The sequence below is a fragment of the Entelurus aequoreus genome, linkage group LG11, assembly GCF_033978785.1.
Source record: "Entelurus aequoreus isolate RoL-2023_Sb linkage group LG11, RoL_Eaeq_v1.1, whole genome shotgun sequence".
Lineage (NCBI taxonomy): Eukaryota > Metazoa > Chordata > Actinopteri > Syngnathiformes > Syngnathidae > Entelurus > Entelurus aequoreus.
The window spans coordinates 55,324,126-55,340,167 of NC_084741.1; the positions used below are offsets into that span (position 1 = coordinate 55,324,126).

General features: G+C 42.2%; 1 protein-coding gene across 1 annotated transcript in view; it reads left to right on the forward strand.

Annotated features, from left to right (window-relative positions):
- LOC133660259 (zinc finger protein 236-like) overlaps positions 1-16,042 on the forward strand; it is a 96,974-nt gene that overhangs the window by 42,429 nt on the left and 38,503 nt on the right. Inside the window, exons 13-19 of the mRNA XM_062063568.1 lie at positions 4,489-4,749; positions 6,804-7,030; positions 9,786-9,887; positions 12,816-12,958; positions 13,255-13,358; positions 15,100-15,251; positions 15,630-15,806. Coding sequence (XP_061919552.1) covers positions 4,489-4,749; positions 6,804-7,030; positions 9,786-9,887; positions 12,816-12,958; positions 13,255-13,358; positions 15,100-15,251; positions 15,630-15,806 — 1,166 coding nt within the window. The remainder of the gene's footprint in view (positions 1-4,488; positions 4,750-6,803; positions 7,031-9,785; positions 9,888-12,815; positions 12,959-13,254; positions 13,359-15,099; positions 15,252-15,629; positions 15,807-16,042) is intronic.

The window sequence follows — 16,042 nt, forward strand, 5'->3', positions numbered from 1 at the left end:
GGCATGGGTGTGATGGTCGTTGTGAAGATTGGGATCAGGAACATGATCTTCCTTCAGCAGCTGCCCATGTGACTGAGCAGCCCTATTTAGGGTCCGCACTGCTCACCCCAAATTGGGGAAGGGTCTGGAAAAGGTGACCCAAAAATTGTCTGTTCCTCACGCCTGGGTCGCAAACCGCAGCCACCAAGGCATCCCCTACTGCGGTCGAAAACATAACATAGGAAAGCATATGACTATACACCTGGCTACCTGGAATGTCCGCACCCTCCTCGACACGCAGGATGGGACAGAGAGACCTCATAGACGGACGGCGCTCATTGCACATGAGCTCAAGAGATACAATGTCGACATCGCAGCACTCAGCGAAACTCGGTTGTCGGGTGAAGACTCCCTGACAGAAGTCGGTGAAGGCTACACCTTCTTCTGGAAGGGTCTCCCGGAAGGCGAACGTAGGCTCCATGGAGTTGGCTTTGCTGTAAAAAGCAAATTACTCAATAACATCCCAGTGTCCCCCCAAGGCATCAGTGAGCGGCTCATGACCTGGCATATCCCCCTGGTGAAAGGCCGGTTTGCTACGCTACTCAGTGCGTATGCCCCTACCCTGGATGCTGATAGTAACATCAAAGATGCCTTCTACGAGTCTCTTGCGGCTGCCCTATCCAAGGTCCCTAAGTCAGATAAGCTTGTCCTCATGGGTGACTTCAATGCCCGAGTTGGCACAGATGCCCAGCTCTGGACTAAAATAATCGGGCCTCATGGATCTGGGAAAATAAACAACAACGGCATTCGACTCCTCTCTCTGTGCTCTGAGCACCAACTTCTCATCACTAACACAATTTTTCAGTTAAAAAAGAAATACATAACATCTTGGATGCACCCACGGTCCAAACATTGGCACCTGCTGGACTATATAATTACACCGCAACAAGATCGACAAGATGTCTGCATAACCAGGGCCTTACGTGGGGCTGAATGCTGGACTGACCACCGGCTGATCAGATCCAAGCTGAGGATGAAAGTCCGACCCCCGCACAAGAAACAGCAGCCAAGAAAGCGACTGAACTGCAGGGCCCTGAAATCTCCAGAGTGTACATCTCATTACCGCAGCAAGCTAGCTGCGGGGCTTTCCACCTTGGAGGATTACGGTACCACCTGTGACATGGACAGTGAGTGGGCAAAACTGAGGTCAACATTACATCAAGCTGCCTCTGAAACCATCGGCTTTACTCAGAAGCACCATCAAGACTGGTTCGACAACAGCTCGGTAGAAATACAGGAGCTGCTGGACGCCAAGCGCAAAGCCCATGCTGCCCTGCTCTCCAACCCTCACTCTCCATCACTCCTCCACCATTATAAAACAACCAGAGCTGAGACACAGAAACAACTGCGGTTCATGGAAAATGAGTGGTGGCTCAAAAGAGCCCAGGAGATCCAGGGATATGCAGATGCTAATAATACCTACGCATTCTACGCTGCTGCAAAATCCATCTATGGCCCACAAAAGCGAAGCATCGCTCCAGTAAGATCCGCAGACGGACACGTGTTATTCAAGGATAAACAACAAATTCTTGAGCGTTGGGCTGAGCACTTCGACTCACTGCTCAATAAAATAAACCCCTCTGATCCATCAGTGCTCAATGCACTCCCAGATCTCCCGCCTTCTCCCTTCCTTGATGATCCCCCCCATGTTCAGTGAGGTCCTTACTGCAATCAGGAGCCTCAAAAACAACAAGAGCCCTGGCCCTGATGGAATTCCGGCTGAGATACTGAAGAAGGGAGGCTATCTACTGACGCGGAAGCTGTTTCACTTCATACTAGCCATCTGGCACAGGGAGGCCCTGCCTCAAGAATGGAAAGACAGCAACATTGTCACCATCTACAAGAAGAAAGGAGATAAATCATCTTGTGGAAACAGTCGTGGCATCTCCCTTCTCTCAGTGGCCGGCAAGGTACTTGCGAAAATTATGCTTTCTCGCCTTTCATTTCTAACAGAGGGCATCCTCCCAGAGACACAGTGTGGCTTCAGAAAGAACCGAAGTACACTAGACATGATCTTCGCTGCCCGTCAAATCCAGGAGAAATGCAGGGAACAAAACAAGGACCTCTACAATACCTTTATTGACCTCACCAAGGCCTTTGACACAGTTGACCGTGATTTGCTCTGGAGCATCCTCAGGAAGTTTGGTGTCCCCCCCAAGTTTCTCAGCATCCTAAAACAGTTTCACGATGGTATGCAGGCCTGTGTACTTGTAGGCAGTGAACAGTCCCCCTCTTTCCCAGTGAAAGTAGGGGTGAAGCAGGGGTGTGTACTGGCCCCAGCGATCTTCAATCTTTTCCTGGCAGCAGCCACACTCCTATTCCACCAGTCCATCACAAAGGATAGTGGTGTCTCCATCGAGTTTCGCCTGGATGGGAGCCTATTCAACATCCGGCGCCTACAGGCAAAGACGAAGATGTCAGGCACCAACATCCAGGATCTGCAATATGCAGACGACTGCGCACTCCTCGCCCACACTCCTGATGCCATGCAGCATGCACTATACACCATGTCATCAGTCTACCGCTCACTAGGTCTGGTGATCAACATCCAGAAAACAGAGGTTCTCATCCAGGAGAGGTCCCCATCCCCTACACCCCCTGTCTTTACCATCAGCGGCACACCCCTCAAACTCGTTGAGCAGTTTTGCTACCTCGGCAGTACTCTGACCCCAACATGCCAGATCGATGATGACATCCAGGCTCGTATCAACTCAGCCTCCTCTGCCTTTGGAAGACTGCGCTCCCGGGTGTTTGAAAACAACCACCTTCGAACCTCAACGAAAGTGTCTGTCTACAGGGCGGTGTGTGTTTCAACTCTGCTGTATGGGTCAGAAGCCTGGACAATATACCGCAGACACATCCGCTGCCTTGAAGCATTTAACATCAGATGTCTCCAACGCATTCTTGGCATCACATGGCAGGATCGAGTTCCTCATACGGACATTTTACAGCGCACTGAGTCCATAAGCATAGAGGCCACCCTGGCACAGCGACAACTCTGGTGGGTTGGTCACACCATCCGGATGCCAGGACACCGATTGCCTCGTCAGATGCTTTATGGTCAGCTCCTTTCAGCCAGCAGAAAGCCCGGAGGACAAAAGCTGCGGTACAAAGACCAACTGAAAGGGATATTGAAGAGGTGCAACATCAAACCATACGAACTTGAGACAGCTGCAGCCAATCGATCGCTGTGGCGCTCGCTATGCCATGACGGGGTCATGTATCTGGAGGAGTGTCGGAACCAACACCGGAGGGATCAGCAGAGGCGAAGACACCACCATGCAGTTCCAGAACCATCCCAGCCCCCTGATCCAGGCCTGACATGTCCCCACTGTGGCAGGACGTGTGGTTCCAAGATCGGACTTCATAGTCATATGGAGTGGCATCGTCGTCAGCAACGATAGCCACCGACCAGAGCAACAAAATGGAAGCTACGTCATCTTCGACTACGATGGACCGCCTAAGCGTGTGTGTGCGTGTGTGTGTGTGTGTACACACACATAAACGGACACCATCTAATGTCTTGTATGTGTGTGTGTGTGTATATATATGTATATATGTGTATATATGTATATATATGTATATATGTGTATATATATATATATATATATATATATATATATATATATATATATATATATATATATATATATATATATATATATATATATATATATATATATATATATATATATACCGGTATGTAACAGGTTATAGATAATAAATAAAGAACCAAACTAAAATACTCTATAATAAACTATGATAAAATGGCAAAAACTATATAAAATGGCATTTGCTACCAAAATAGACTTTAACCTTGTTTCTAGTTGTTGACTGCTCTTAAATATGAATGATACATTTAATATTGCAAAACCTTAGACAGGTTATGTTGTCTTCTTTGGGCCATTTCCTCTCTTTCTCCCTCTTCTTTGAGCCATGAGCCAACTCTCTCGCTACTCCCCACCACCCCACCAAACATGATCTATATCGCCGTAGTTGCACCAAACTCATGTGCACTCTTTTGCGGCAGGCTTCAAGAAATAATGGATTTTATAAATGTTTGTCTTTAAACGAATCATTGAAGCAACGAAATATTTATTTCTACATCGTTATCTCACGTTTACGTTACAAACTTCAGCTTCTGTGTGTATACGTATGCTTGCGGCCCAGTCTCCACTCAAACAAACAAATATAGTGGATGACTGTCAAGAAGCGTGACTTCATTTCTTTCATTCCGCTACAAATAGCTTAAAAAATAATGGGCACATTTTGATGAAAATTTCAGGAAATTTCAGAAATAAGACAAGAAACAAGTGATTATATTTCAGGGGTGATCCGGATCACCGTCTGGATTCAGGACTTGTTGTCTATTAGGAGGTATTCATGGCGGAGGTCTGCGCTCTTTGAGAATTTTACTGGTTTATATTGTTTTTTTCTCACCTACCCTAGGTCTCATACAGGAGAAAGACCACACAAGTGTGTGCAGTGCGGTCGAGGTTTCGCATCTTCAGGGGTCCTCAAAGCCCATATCAGAACCCACTCAGGACTTAAGGCGTACAAGTGTGTCATGTGCGACACAACGTTCACCACCAGCGGTAGTCTGCGGCGCCACATGACAACCCACAGTGACCTACGACCTTACATGTGCCCTTACTGCCAAAAAACCTTCAAGTCATCTCCAAACTGTAGAAAACACATGAAGACACACAGGTTAGAGGAGATATTTTTTAAGTCCATTTTTGTGTGAAAATTCTGTTAGCATCTACAGGCTTTTCTCTGTACTTACTTATTTATTTAAGACACTTTAATATGATTAACCATGCAAAAGAGAATAAATGAGCTCGAGAGGAGATAACCGCAAAGGGTAAAAATAAAACATCCACATATCTGGGTATGGGTATGTTTTGAAGAATTTAATTGTAAATATCCTCTGAGCTGACACTTTAACGTGGTAGAGGAGTTTAAGTGTCCCAATGATCCTAGGAGCTATGTTGTATGTGGGCTTCTATGCCCCCTGGTAGGGTCTCCCAGGACAAACAGGTGCTACATGAGGGACCAGACAAAGAGCACCTCAAAGATTTCAATGAAAAGACACAATCGAGGAGGCAGATTTCCCTCGCCCAGACGCAGTTCAACAGGGCTCTTTTCTGGATTTAGGCTTGGATGTGGGGCTCGATGGCAAGCGCCTGGTGGCCGGGCACAGCCCGAAGAGGCAACATGGGTCCTCCCCCCAGTGGGCTCACCACTCACAGGAGGGAGCATAAAGGTTGAGTGCAAATGCTCCAGGTTGGGGAGGACATCCTGCTCAACATGGAGTTCAAGTACCTCAAAGTCTTGTTCACAAGTGAGGGAAAAGTGGATTGTGAGATTGAAAGGCGGATTGGTGCGGCATCTGCAGTGATGCGGACCCTGTATCGATCCGTCGTGGTGAAGAAGGCGCTGAGCAGGAAGGCAAAGCTTGCTCTCAATTTACCGGTTGATCTACGTTCCTATCATCACCTATGGTCATGAGCTTTGGGTTATGACCGAAAGATCAAGATAACGGGTACAAGCGGCCAAAATAAGTTTCCTCTGTTTCGTGGCGGGGCTCTCCCTTAGAGATAAGGTGAGAAGTTCTGTCATGCTGCTCCTCCACATCGAGAGGAGCCAGATGAGGTGGTTTAGGCATCTGGTCAGGATGCCCCCCAAACGCCTCCCTGGGGAGGTGTTTAGGGTACGTCCGACTGGTAGCAGGCCACAGGGAAGACCCAGGACATGTTGGGGAGACTATGTCTCCTGGCTAGCTTGGGAACGCCTTAGGATCCCCCGGCAAGAGCTGGGCGAAGTGGCTGGGGAGAGGGAAGTCTGAGCTTCTCTGCTTAGGCTGCTGCCCCCGGGACCCAACCTCAGATAAGCGGAAAAAAGATGGATGGATAGATGGTTGTAAACATCTGCTTCCGTGTCTGTTTCTGAAAACTGTGCTGTATACAAACCTCGCCCACTCTGCATAGTGCCTCATCTTTCAGGAACTTCTGCGACGTAGTGCATCTGATTACCCTAGTAACCTATATATCAACCAGAAGAGCAGATTCCAACCATTGGAAAACTTTCTATAGTTTAAGACTTAACAGGTATTTGAAACCAGTACTGCACATGATATTGTTAAAGGTTTAAAATAAATCATTTAGAGACGTTCGGCGGACTGAATTTAAACGCTTAACACTTAGTATGCGGCCCATGGGCCGTATTTTGTCTCGGTCAGTACAATACGGTAGTGAGAACAGCCCTAACATATAAGGGCTATAGATAGTAACTGTAAATATTTGGTGGTGAAATGGTACATGCATAAGCTCTGAGCGTGGATGGCTCCGTGGAGAGGCGCCAGGAGAGGGAGCTGAAGTGATTAAGGGCCCAAAACACATATCTCCTGCAGAGCCACAGAGGACAGTAACGAGGACTCTTGTGTAACTCTTGGTGACTTCATTGAGATAAATATTGGTCAGTGTCGTCGGTCCGTCCGTCCAAACAGCCCATGTTAAATGTCTAGGAGACACGTTTATAGAGGCAGGACTGAGGTTTTTTGGCCATGTGAGAAGTAGGGATCGTTATTATATTGGTTGAAGGGTGCTGGTTATGAGAATGGGGAATATTCAATTTAATTGCTAATTTTTTATGTCAAATGTATTATGTTTGAATATGAATATTGAAGTTATTAATATTATATTTATATTTACTATATTAAGTATGAATATGAATATATGTATTATGTTTTTGCTCCAACCCAGATATGAACTGGCTCATCAGCTGCAGCCGCAGCCAGCGGAAGACCCTCTTGGAGCTGGCACTGTGCCTCATGAAATGCAGGTGGACATGGAGGACAACACGCTTCAGCAACAACCTGAAAATTCAAATGAGCAAGAAAACATGCTGGCTCTTGGCCAAGCAGAGGGTGTAAACGGAAGCCAAACGACACTTGAAGCACCAATGACTGACCAACCACTACAAGGAGAAGGTAACAAGAAGATATCACCTGGTCACTGAGAGGCATTAATGCTAGATTTATAGCAGCACATACTTTTCTTTACTCCTTTAGTGCTCTGTCAAACTTAAGGGCTACAGCTGTCCATTATTTTAGTAAGTAAAACATTTTTTTAGGCTCAATGCGAATTTTAGTCTTTCTTATTATAAATGCAGATACCATTGAGATTGCACTTTTACCAAGGGAGCGTCACCGTTAAAAAAACCCTCAAAAACTTAGCCTAAAACCAGGTAATAGATAAAACCGCTAAATAAAAATTTGGAAAGGTATTAATTGGAGGAGTGTTTGATTTTTGCAACACTAATGTCAAACTAATTAGATTTTTGTTTTTGTTTTTAATATCACTGTGCCTCAGAAACACAAAGTATTTGTCCAGTTTCTTCTGACATGGTCACTCTATTTTTCACATTTTGTTGATTTCTCAAGGCCAAAAAACCCTAGAAGACATGCCATCTTTTGGTCAGGTTCAGTAGTGGGAAAGTTGTATTTGATTAAATCTCTTGAGTACAGACTACATTTAACGTTCATCTTAAAGAAGGAGTGCATTAATATTTAATAAAAATACCAATTTTTTAAAAGAAATATACTAGTATTTCAACAGTATAGTTTAACTATCCTGCACATTTTCATACACTTCAAAGGACGCCAGTCAACATATTTTCTGAGATGTTGTCATAGTGATTTTACTTGCTCCATAATAATATTCCTGCTGAAGACTAGCATGTTTCCATGCATATTTTACATATTTCTTCTTTACCGACTTTTTCCACCATTACATCCTTTGAAAGGTATAATGCATAAATTGCATTTGTGCTGTGCGGGTTGGGTTTCCAAGAGATCTGCCACATAGAAAGAAGCAGTGTTTGAGAGTCTGACTCATAGCCATTAAGTCATATTATTAGCTGTTTAATGTAAAAATGCTGCCTAATGTGTTCTTTGTTCTTGTTTTTTGTCACCAAACTTGGTCACGGCCTCAAGACACTTACTTAATGCACGTCTAAAAATAAACATTCTAAAACGTCTTTGGAAGTCCAAGGCTTTGCTGCTAATTATTATTTATTCTACAAAACCCAAAACCAGTGAAGTTGGCACGTTGTGTAAATCGTAAATAAAAACAGAATACAATGAAATGCAAATCCTTTTCAACCTATACTCAATTGAATACACTGCAAAGACAAGATACGTAACGTTCAAACTGGTAAACTTTATGTTTTGCAAATATTTGCTCATTTGGAATTTGATGCCTACAACATGTTTCGAAAAAGCTGGCACAAGTGGCAAAAAAGACTAAGAAGGTTGAGGAATGCTTATCAAACACTTATTTGGAACATCCCACAGGTGAACAGACTAATTGAGAACAGATGGGTGCCATGATTGGGTATAAAAGCAGCTTCCATGAAATGCTCAGTCATTCACAAACAAGGATGGGGCGAGTGTCACCACTTTGTAAACAAATGCGTGAGCAAATTGTCGTACAGTTTAAGAACAACATTTCTCAACAAGCTATTGCAAGAAATGTAGGGATTTCACCATCTACGGTCTGTAATATCATCAAAATGTTCAGAGAATCTGGATAAATCACTGCACTTAAGTGGCAAGACCGAAGAATTTGATCCCTCAGGAGGTACTGCATCAAAAACCGACATCAGTGTGTAAAGGATATCACCACATGGGCTCAGGAACACTTCAGAAAACCACTGTCAGCAACTACAGTTCATCGCTACATCTGTAACTGCAAGTTAAAACTCTACTATGCAAAGCGAAAGCCATTTATCAACAACACCCAGAAACGCCACCGGCTTCGCTGGGCCCGATCTCATCTAAGATGGACTGATGCAAAGTGGAAAAGTGTTCTTTGGTCTGACGAGTCCACATTTCAAATTGTTTTTGGAAACTGTGGACGTTGTGTCCTCCGGACCAATGAGGAAAAGAACCATCCGGAATGTTATAGGCACAAATTTCAAAAGCCAGCATCTGTGATGGTATGGAGGTGTATTAGTGCCCAAAGCATGGGTAACTTACACATCTGTGAAGGCACCATTAATGCTGAAAGGTACATACACGTTTTGGAGCAAATTATGTTGCCATCCAAGCAACATCATTTTCATGGACGCCCCTGCTTATTTCAGCAAGACAATGCCAAGCCACATTCTGCACGTGTTACAACAGCGTGGCTTCATAGTAAAAGAGTGTGGGTACTAAACTTGTCTGCCTGTATTCCAGACCTGTAAAATACGACAACGGAGACCCCGGACTGTTGAACTTATGCTGTACATAAAGCAAGAATGGGAAAGAATAACAGCTAAAAATCTTTAAAAAATTGGTCTCCTCAGTTACCAATAATTTACTGAGTGTTGTTAATAGGAAAGGCAATGTAACACAGTGGTAAAAATGCCCTTGTGCCAACTTTTTTGCAATGTGTTGCTGCCATTAAATTCTAAGTTAATGATTATTTGCAAAAAAAAATAAGTTTCTCAGTTCGTACATTAATTAAATATCTTGTCTTTTCAGTGTATTCAATTGAATATAAGTTTAAAAGGATTTGCAAATCATTGTATTCTGTTTTTATTTACGAATTACACAACGTGCCAACTTCACTAGTTTTGGATTTTGTCATTTTTCTTTGTCGTTTTAGCTTCTCGAGTATGTACAATGAATACATTCACTACTATATACAGTAGTGTATTCTGAGTATTAATGTATAGTATCTGTTTTTATATGTTTACAGACTCATATGTGACTGCCCAACATGCTTTGTCTCAGAATATCACCCAGTTTGAAACGGCGGCCCTTCCTCAGCCCACTTTTGACCAGCAAGCTTTAGCGCAAGGTGTGTTGACAATTTTTTTTAATGTATTTTGAAGTTTTTGCATATTTAAAGGAGCCATATGTAAGAATCTGGCCAGAAATGGTACTGCAATCACAGTCAAAATTCTGTAGTACCTTCCCGCTCTCCCTGACTAAGGTTGCCAGATACGCAGCCAAATCCAGCTCGATCGACTTGGCTACTCCAAGAAACTTCAAACTTCCACTGCCTCTTACTAGGGGTTTAGGTGCTGGGACCATAATAGCTAAATAGACAAGCGTGTTGTCAATAACAAATCTCTAACAATCACATTTTACACAGAAATTAGACTATTTTCAGGAAGAAGTACGTCATGCCTACGTACAATATCAAAGAAATGGCAATCATATGGTTATTTTCAGTACTATCAGAAAACAAAGACTAAAACAAACTACAGCCAGCGCTAGCAATGGTTATACTGGTGAAAGTAAGTAGAGCATGCTCAGCAACCTAATGTACGCCCACAACTAAAGAGGAGATATTTTACCAAGGTATCTCTATAGGCTACTGTTTCAAACCTTTCAGATTGCCATATAACTTGGTGCATGTAGACCACAATATGCAAACACAAATGAGGAATTATGTGATTTCACTGTCTCCATACGTTTCACATTGCCATGACAGCCGTAATAAGAAAACGTAAATGCCTTACTTACCTATCAAGGAGGAAATTAGCAAGTTTGGCGTCAGATGAAAAAAATTGTCTCCCATCTTTAAAAAAGGCATCCCCAATACAAATCCTCGTTTTGTTCCTGGCTTTGTCATGAATAAGTTGAGAATCGTAATGAGGCATTTTTGATTTACTAAGGTCTGACATGTTTAGTAACTTTACCAGTGGCAGTAGCTAGACGAAGAGGGTGGTGCGTAACTGGCAACCTGGATATGACACAGACTTTCTAATTGGTTAAAACGGTGGAGGGCGGGACATTGAAATTAAAACAATAACAAGATGTCGAGGCTGTAAATCTCATTTTGAAATGAGCATATCCCGGCTGAACTACTGTTATCCGTTATAGAGGTATTCGAATGATGACTTGACATGCAATTCTTACATGAAGCTCCTTTAAATGTGTGAATTGTGTGTGTTCCGAAATGATTATTTAAATGAATGATTGTTTTTGGACTAAAAGGCGCTCTTGAAATCCTTTAATTTTCTCAAAAATCGACAGTGCGCCTTTTAGATCGGTAGGTTGTAAATTAAAACTCCAGCCGAGTCACACCAAAGACTATAAAAATGGGACCCATTACCTCCCTGCTTGGCACTCAGCATAAAGGGTTGGAATTGGGGGTTAAATCACCAAAAATGATTCCCGGGCGCGGCCACCGCTGCTGCCCACTACTCCCCTCACCTCCCAGGGGGTGATCAAGGGTGGTGGGTCAAATGCAGAGAATAATTTTGCCACACCTAGTGTGTGTGTGACAATTATTGGTACTTTAACTTTAACCCGGTGCCCTTAATGTACGTATTAATTCTGGTTGTGCTTAACGACCTCAAAGCAATTTTATTTTGTACATGGTGTAATGATAAGTGTGACTAGTAGATGACAGTCACACATAAGAGATATGTTTGCACTGCAAGTTGACACCTCTCCAATGCTAACAAGTACCCTGAAGCAAGCAACACCAAACCTTTGATGTTTCATTGAGAATAAAGAACATTACACTCAGCGCTCAAAAATATGTCAAAATGTTTTAGTGCGACTTTGGTAAGCTACAAAGCCGCAATGCTTGATAGAATTTCTATAGTCAGACGTACTGTGCTTCAACATACAGGTATTATTATGTGTGTATAAGGTCCCCAAAATAGCACCTTTTAGGAGACATATTATCTCGCAATTTGTTTCACAATATAATGCAAAACCAAATTTTCTTACCTATTGGTGCTTGCTGATGCAAATTTGGGATCTGTATAAGTCCCGAAAATGTTCACGTGTCCGCCATTGTCGTCCATAAACTCCTTCTTTTTCTCTATCCTCTTGTTGTGGGGCATTCATCCTCCGCTGTTGCCTTGTCTAATATAAAGTAGCATACAGTTTTAACTTATATCTGTTCGTAGACTCACGTTTGGAAGTACTAAAAACTACCGCTGCATCAAAGATGACGGGGAGAAGACGCTGTCGAAATGGAGCCACATAAATAAGACCGCCCACAAAATGGTGCATCCTGAAGAGATGGTCAGAAAGCGTCTTTAGATGGTCTGTAAAACATAATCTATGTAACATGACCCTTTAATGCGTCTAATGGTACGCCTTTTGGATGAAAATAGACCTGTTCATCGGAAGTGCGCCTTATAATCCGATGCGTCCTATGGTCCGAAAAATACAGTACGTTAGTTTGGACTCATCTCAGAATACTGACTTATTTTGCTAAATTTGCATATCTGCAATGCCTTTTACTGAGTAAATGTATTGCATTAAGGAATGTGCGTATTTTAGTCCGTTTACTTAGGATTTTGGATTGTGCAAACCAAAACTTGATTTGACATGCGTGGGTTCCCCCCGGGTACTCCGGCTTCCTCCCACCTCCAAAGACATGCACCTGGGGATAGGTTGATTGCTAACACTAAATTGGCCCTAGTGAATAAATGTGAGTGTGAATGTTGTTTGTCTATCTGTGTTGGCCCTGTGATGAGGTGGCGACTTGTCCAGAGTGTACCCCGCCTTCCGCCCGAATGCAGCTGAGGTAGGCTCCAGCACCCCTCGCGACCCCGTAACGGACAAGCGTTAGAAAATGGATGGATGGATGGATTTATTAAAGTGTAATTAGAAAGCTGACAAGCCAACAAACACTTTGAAAACATAGTTGCTATTACTTATAATGATAATGTCCCCTATGCTGCCAAGAGCTTTTACTCTCAACTATTTTTTGTATTTAGTATGCAAATTTCCAGTTATTCAATGTGGGCTTCTACAGGCTTTGCAATGGCTGAGTCGAGTTACAACCAGGCCCAGTTCTCCACTGTCCAGCAGCTACAGGATTCCAGCACTCTTGAGTCCCAGGCCCTGTCCTCCAGCTATCACCCACCGAGTCTGCTTCATGATCCCAATGCTGAAGTGGTGAGTTTTGGGTTAAATAAAATGTTGCCCCAGTTCAATTCTGTGTCACCCATGCATTACAACAACTAAACCTTTTCAGATGAACTTGCTTGATTACTGCTAGCCTGTTTTAATCAGTGTTAATTTAGTTTATGTTAAAATACCAGTGTGTATCACATCTTAATTTTTACATTGGGGATTTGAGAAAAAAGCTATTATAGCTCTAATACATGTATTACAATTAGCTTATTTTAAAAAAGGTAATGCTTTAAAACAGATTTTTATAGTTTAAGTTTTGGTTTTTTGCTTGTATTTAGACAAACGGGCTTCTTCAGCAGAACAGTCAGGAAGACCTGCAGCTTACCACCGAGCCACAGGAGTACCAAGAAGACAGTGAAGACAACATCAAGCGAGCATACAGGTTTTATTCTGTTCTATACTATTATTGGATTAGGTTTATCATTGACATGGCTCAGGGATGGTAGGCCTGCTAGGGCAGTGGTCCCCAACCACCGGGCGGCGGCCCGGTACCGGTCCGTGGATCGATTGGTACCGGGCCGCACAAGAAATTAAAAATAAATTTAAAAAAAAATTTTTTATTTCATTAAATCAACATAAAAAACACAAGATACACTTACAATTAGTGCACCAACCCAAAAAACCTGCCTCCCCCATTTACATTCATTCACGCTCATTCGCACAAAAGGGTTGTTTCTTTCTGTTATTAATATTTCTGGTTCCTACATTATATATCAATATAGATCAATACAGTCTGCAGGGATACAGTCCGTAAGCACACATGATTGTATTCCCCCCCCCCGGTTGACCAGTCCGCAGCTACAAAAAGGTTGGGGACCACTGTGCTAGGGTATAGAAATTATTAGGGTTGTCCCAATCCAATATTGATATCGGTTTGATATCAAAACAAGTAACAGAATATATCTGCTTGAATCAATACTTTCCAGTGTAAGCTTTCCGATACAAGCAGTTGATCGAAGAAATATGCTAACAGCTGATCACCGTGATCCAACGCAGATTAATCGCGATCAAGGATCACAATCATATAATCCCCCACTCACAGTGTGACTTTGCTGGGGGCGTTGTGGACATGTCGGGCACCCCCGCACTCGGGTGGAACGCGGCGGGACTTGTGGGACTCCAACCTGGGTGTGATTTTCGATCACAATCGCCCAGCCCTCAGTAACAAATATGTCCGCGTCATTAAATTTACTGGTCTTGAGCTTAATGTAATGAATTATTGTGACCATTAAGGGTCGCCAAAAACTAATTACCACTCCACTTCAACTTAAAAACTGCATAATTCTATTCCAGGCGGTTTATAATGAATAAGTGAGTGCTTTTCATACTTCATACCGTTATTGTCTGAGTAATTTCACTTGATCATCAATTTCTAACATTCCACACTGCAATATAAAACTATATACTGTATAATTCTTGCTAATATTGTATCAGATACTCAAGGATCCAATATTGGTATTGTATCAGAAATGACAAGTTGTATCGGGACCCCACTAGAAATAACAATCCCTTAATTGATTGGTGTTTGGACGAATGTGTGGGAGTAATTGCTGATCATTTGTCTTACTTTCGAGAAGTAGCCTAGGAGCCAGAGATCCAATGTTTTCCTGTTCCACACACAATATTGTTTACTACATAATGTGGAATTGAGTGCAAGAGAGGAAGGGCTCGGAAGGTTACGTGTACAGCAGGCACAAACACACACATACACTCGCACTCACAGAGAGACAAGAAGGGAAAGGAGTTTGGATAATAGGGCAGACAATAAGAGAGGGAGGAACCTGCATTACCCTGTAATGCTAAGATTTTGTTGTGCAATTATATTAGAGTATTTGTGGTTCTCTAAATAAAAGTTTATAAAATATTATATTGTACATACAATCAGTAGTATATGTTTTTAACTTTTGGAACAAAGTGGCTTTTGTGAGTTAATTTGCGCAACCCTTAAACACTTAATCAAAAAATGTTGTAATTCCAATTATTTTAATTGCAACAAGGCAATGAGTTTGTTTTGTTTTGACAACTTTTAAATTGATGCAAATCTTTTGAAGAGCATTGCTGATATAGAGGAAATGTGACTCTTTAAGTACGGTACTCTTCTAATGCTTTCTTTCTCTCTTTAGGTGCAGTTGGTGTAACAAAGGTTTCAAAAAATCTAGTCATTTGAAACAGCATTTGCGTTCGCACACTGGAGAGAAACCATATAGATGTCCCCTTTGTGGAAGAGCTTTTGTGTCAGCTGGGGTGCTCAAATCCCATCTGAATACACATACAGGTAAGCCCGCTACACAGGGTTACATGTTAAATTGCAGGTGTTAAAATTTTTCTACAGTACCTAAAATTTTAAAAACCTAAACCAAATCAATATCTAATCACTTTCTAATGTATTTAAATTGGAACATTGGCATATTTATTTTCCATTTCAATGTACTGTACCTCACTGCTCTTACAGTGATTTGAAACATGTTATTTCTCCTCTGGAAAAATCTGTACCTGCAATTTATTCAGTGCAATTCAGTTTAGTGTCTTCATAGAATGAAACCTTGTCTTTTCAAATGTATTCGATCCTAAATGAAAGTTATGGTTGTCAAATATATGAACTCATTTTATTGTCATTATATCTTGTCAACTCCCTGTCATCCACCACTTTAAGGAGTGAAGCCCTTCAAGTGTAACATTTGTGACGCCTCATTCACAACCAATGGCAGCCTGAACCGCCACATGATCATCCACGCCAAGTCGTTCAAATGCTCCGTTTGTGACGAGAGCTACAGGACAAGCCTGCTGTGTAAAAAGCACATGAAAAAAGAGCACGCCGTAGAGGACAAAGGTGAGACAACAAGGTCTTTAATAATGTTGATATTAAAAAGAGAAACCAATAATACATTATTTTCCGGACTATAAACCGCACCGGTATATAATTTTTCACCCATTGCATTTTAGAAGAAAAAAAAAAATCATATATTTGCCGCACCCAACTAAAAGTTGCAAATAAATAGCGGTACGTGTACGTGGAATGAGATATTTACATAGAAAAATGTACATACCTCAATTGTTTCCAAACGG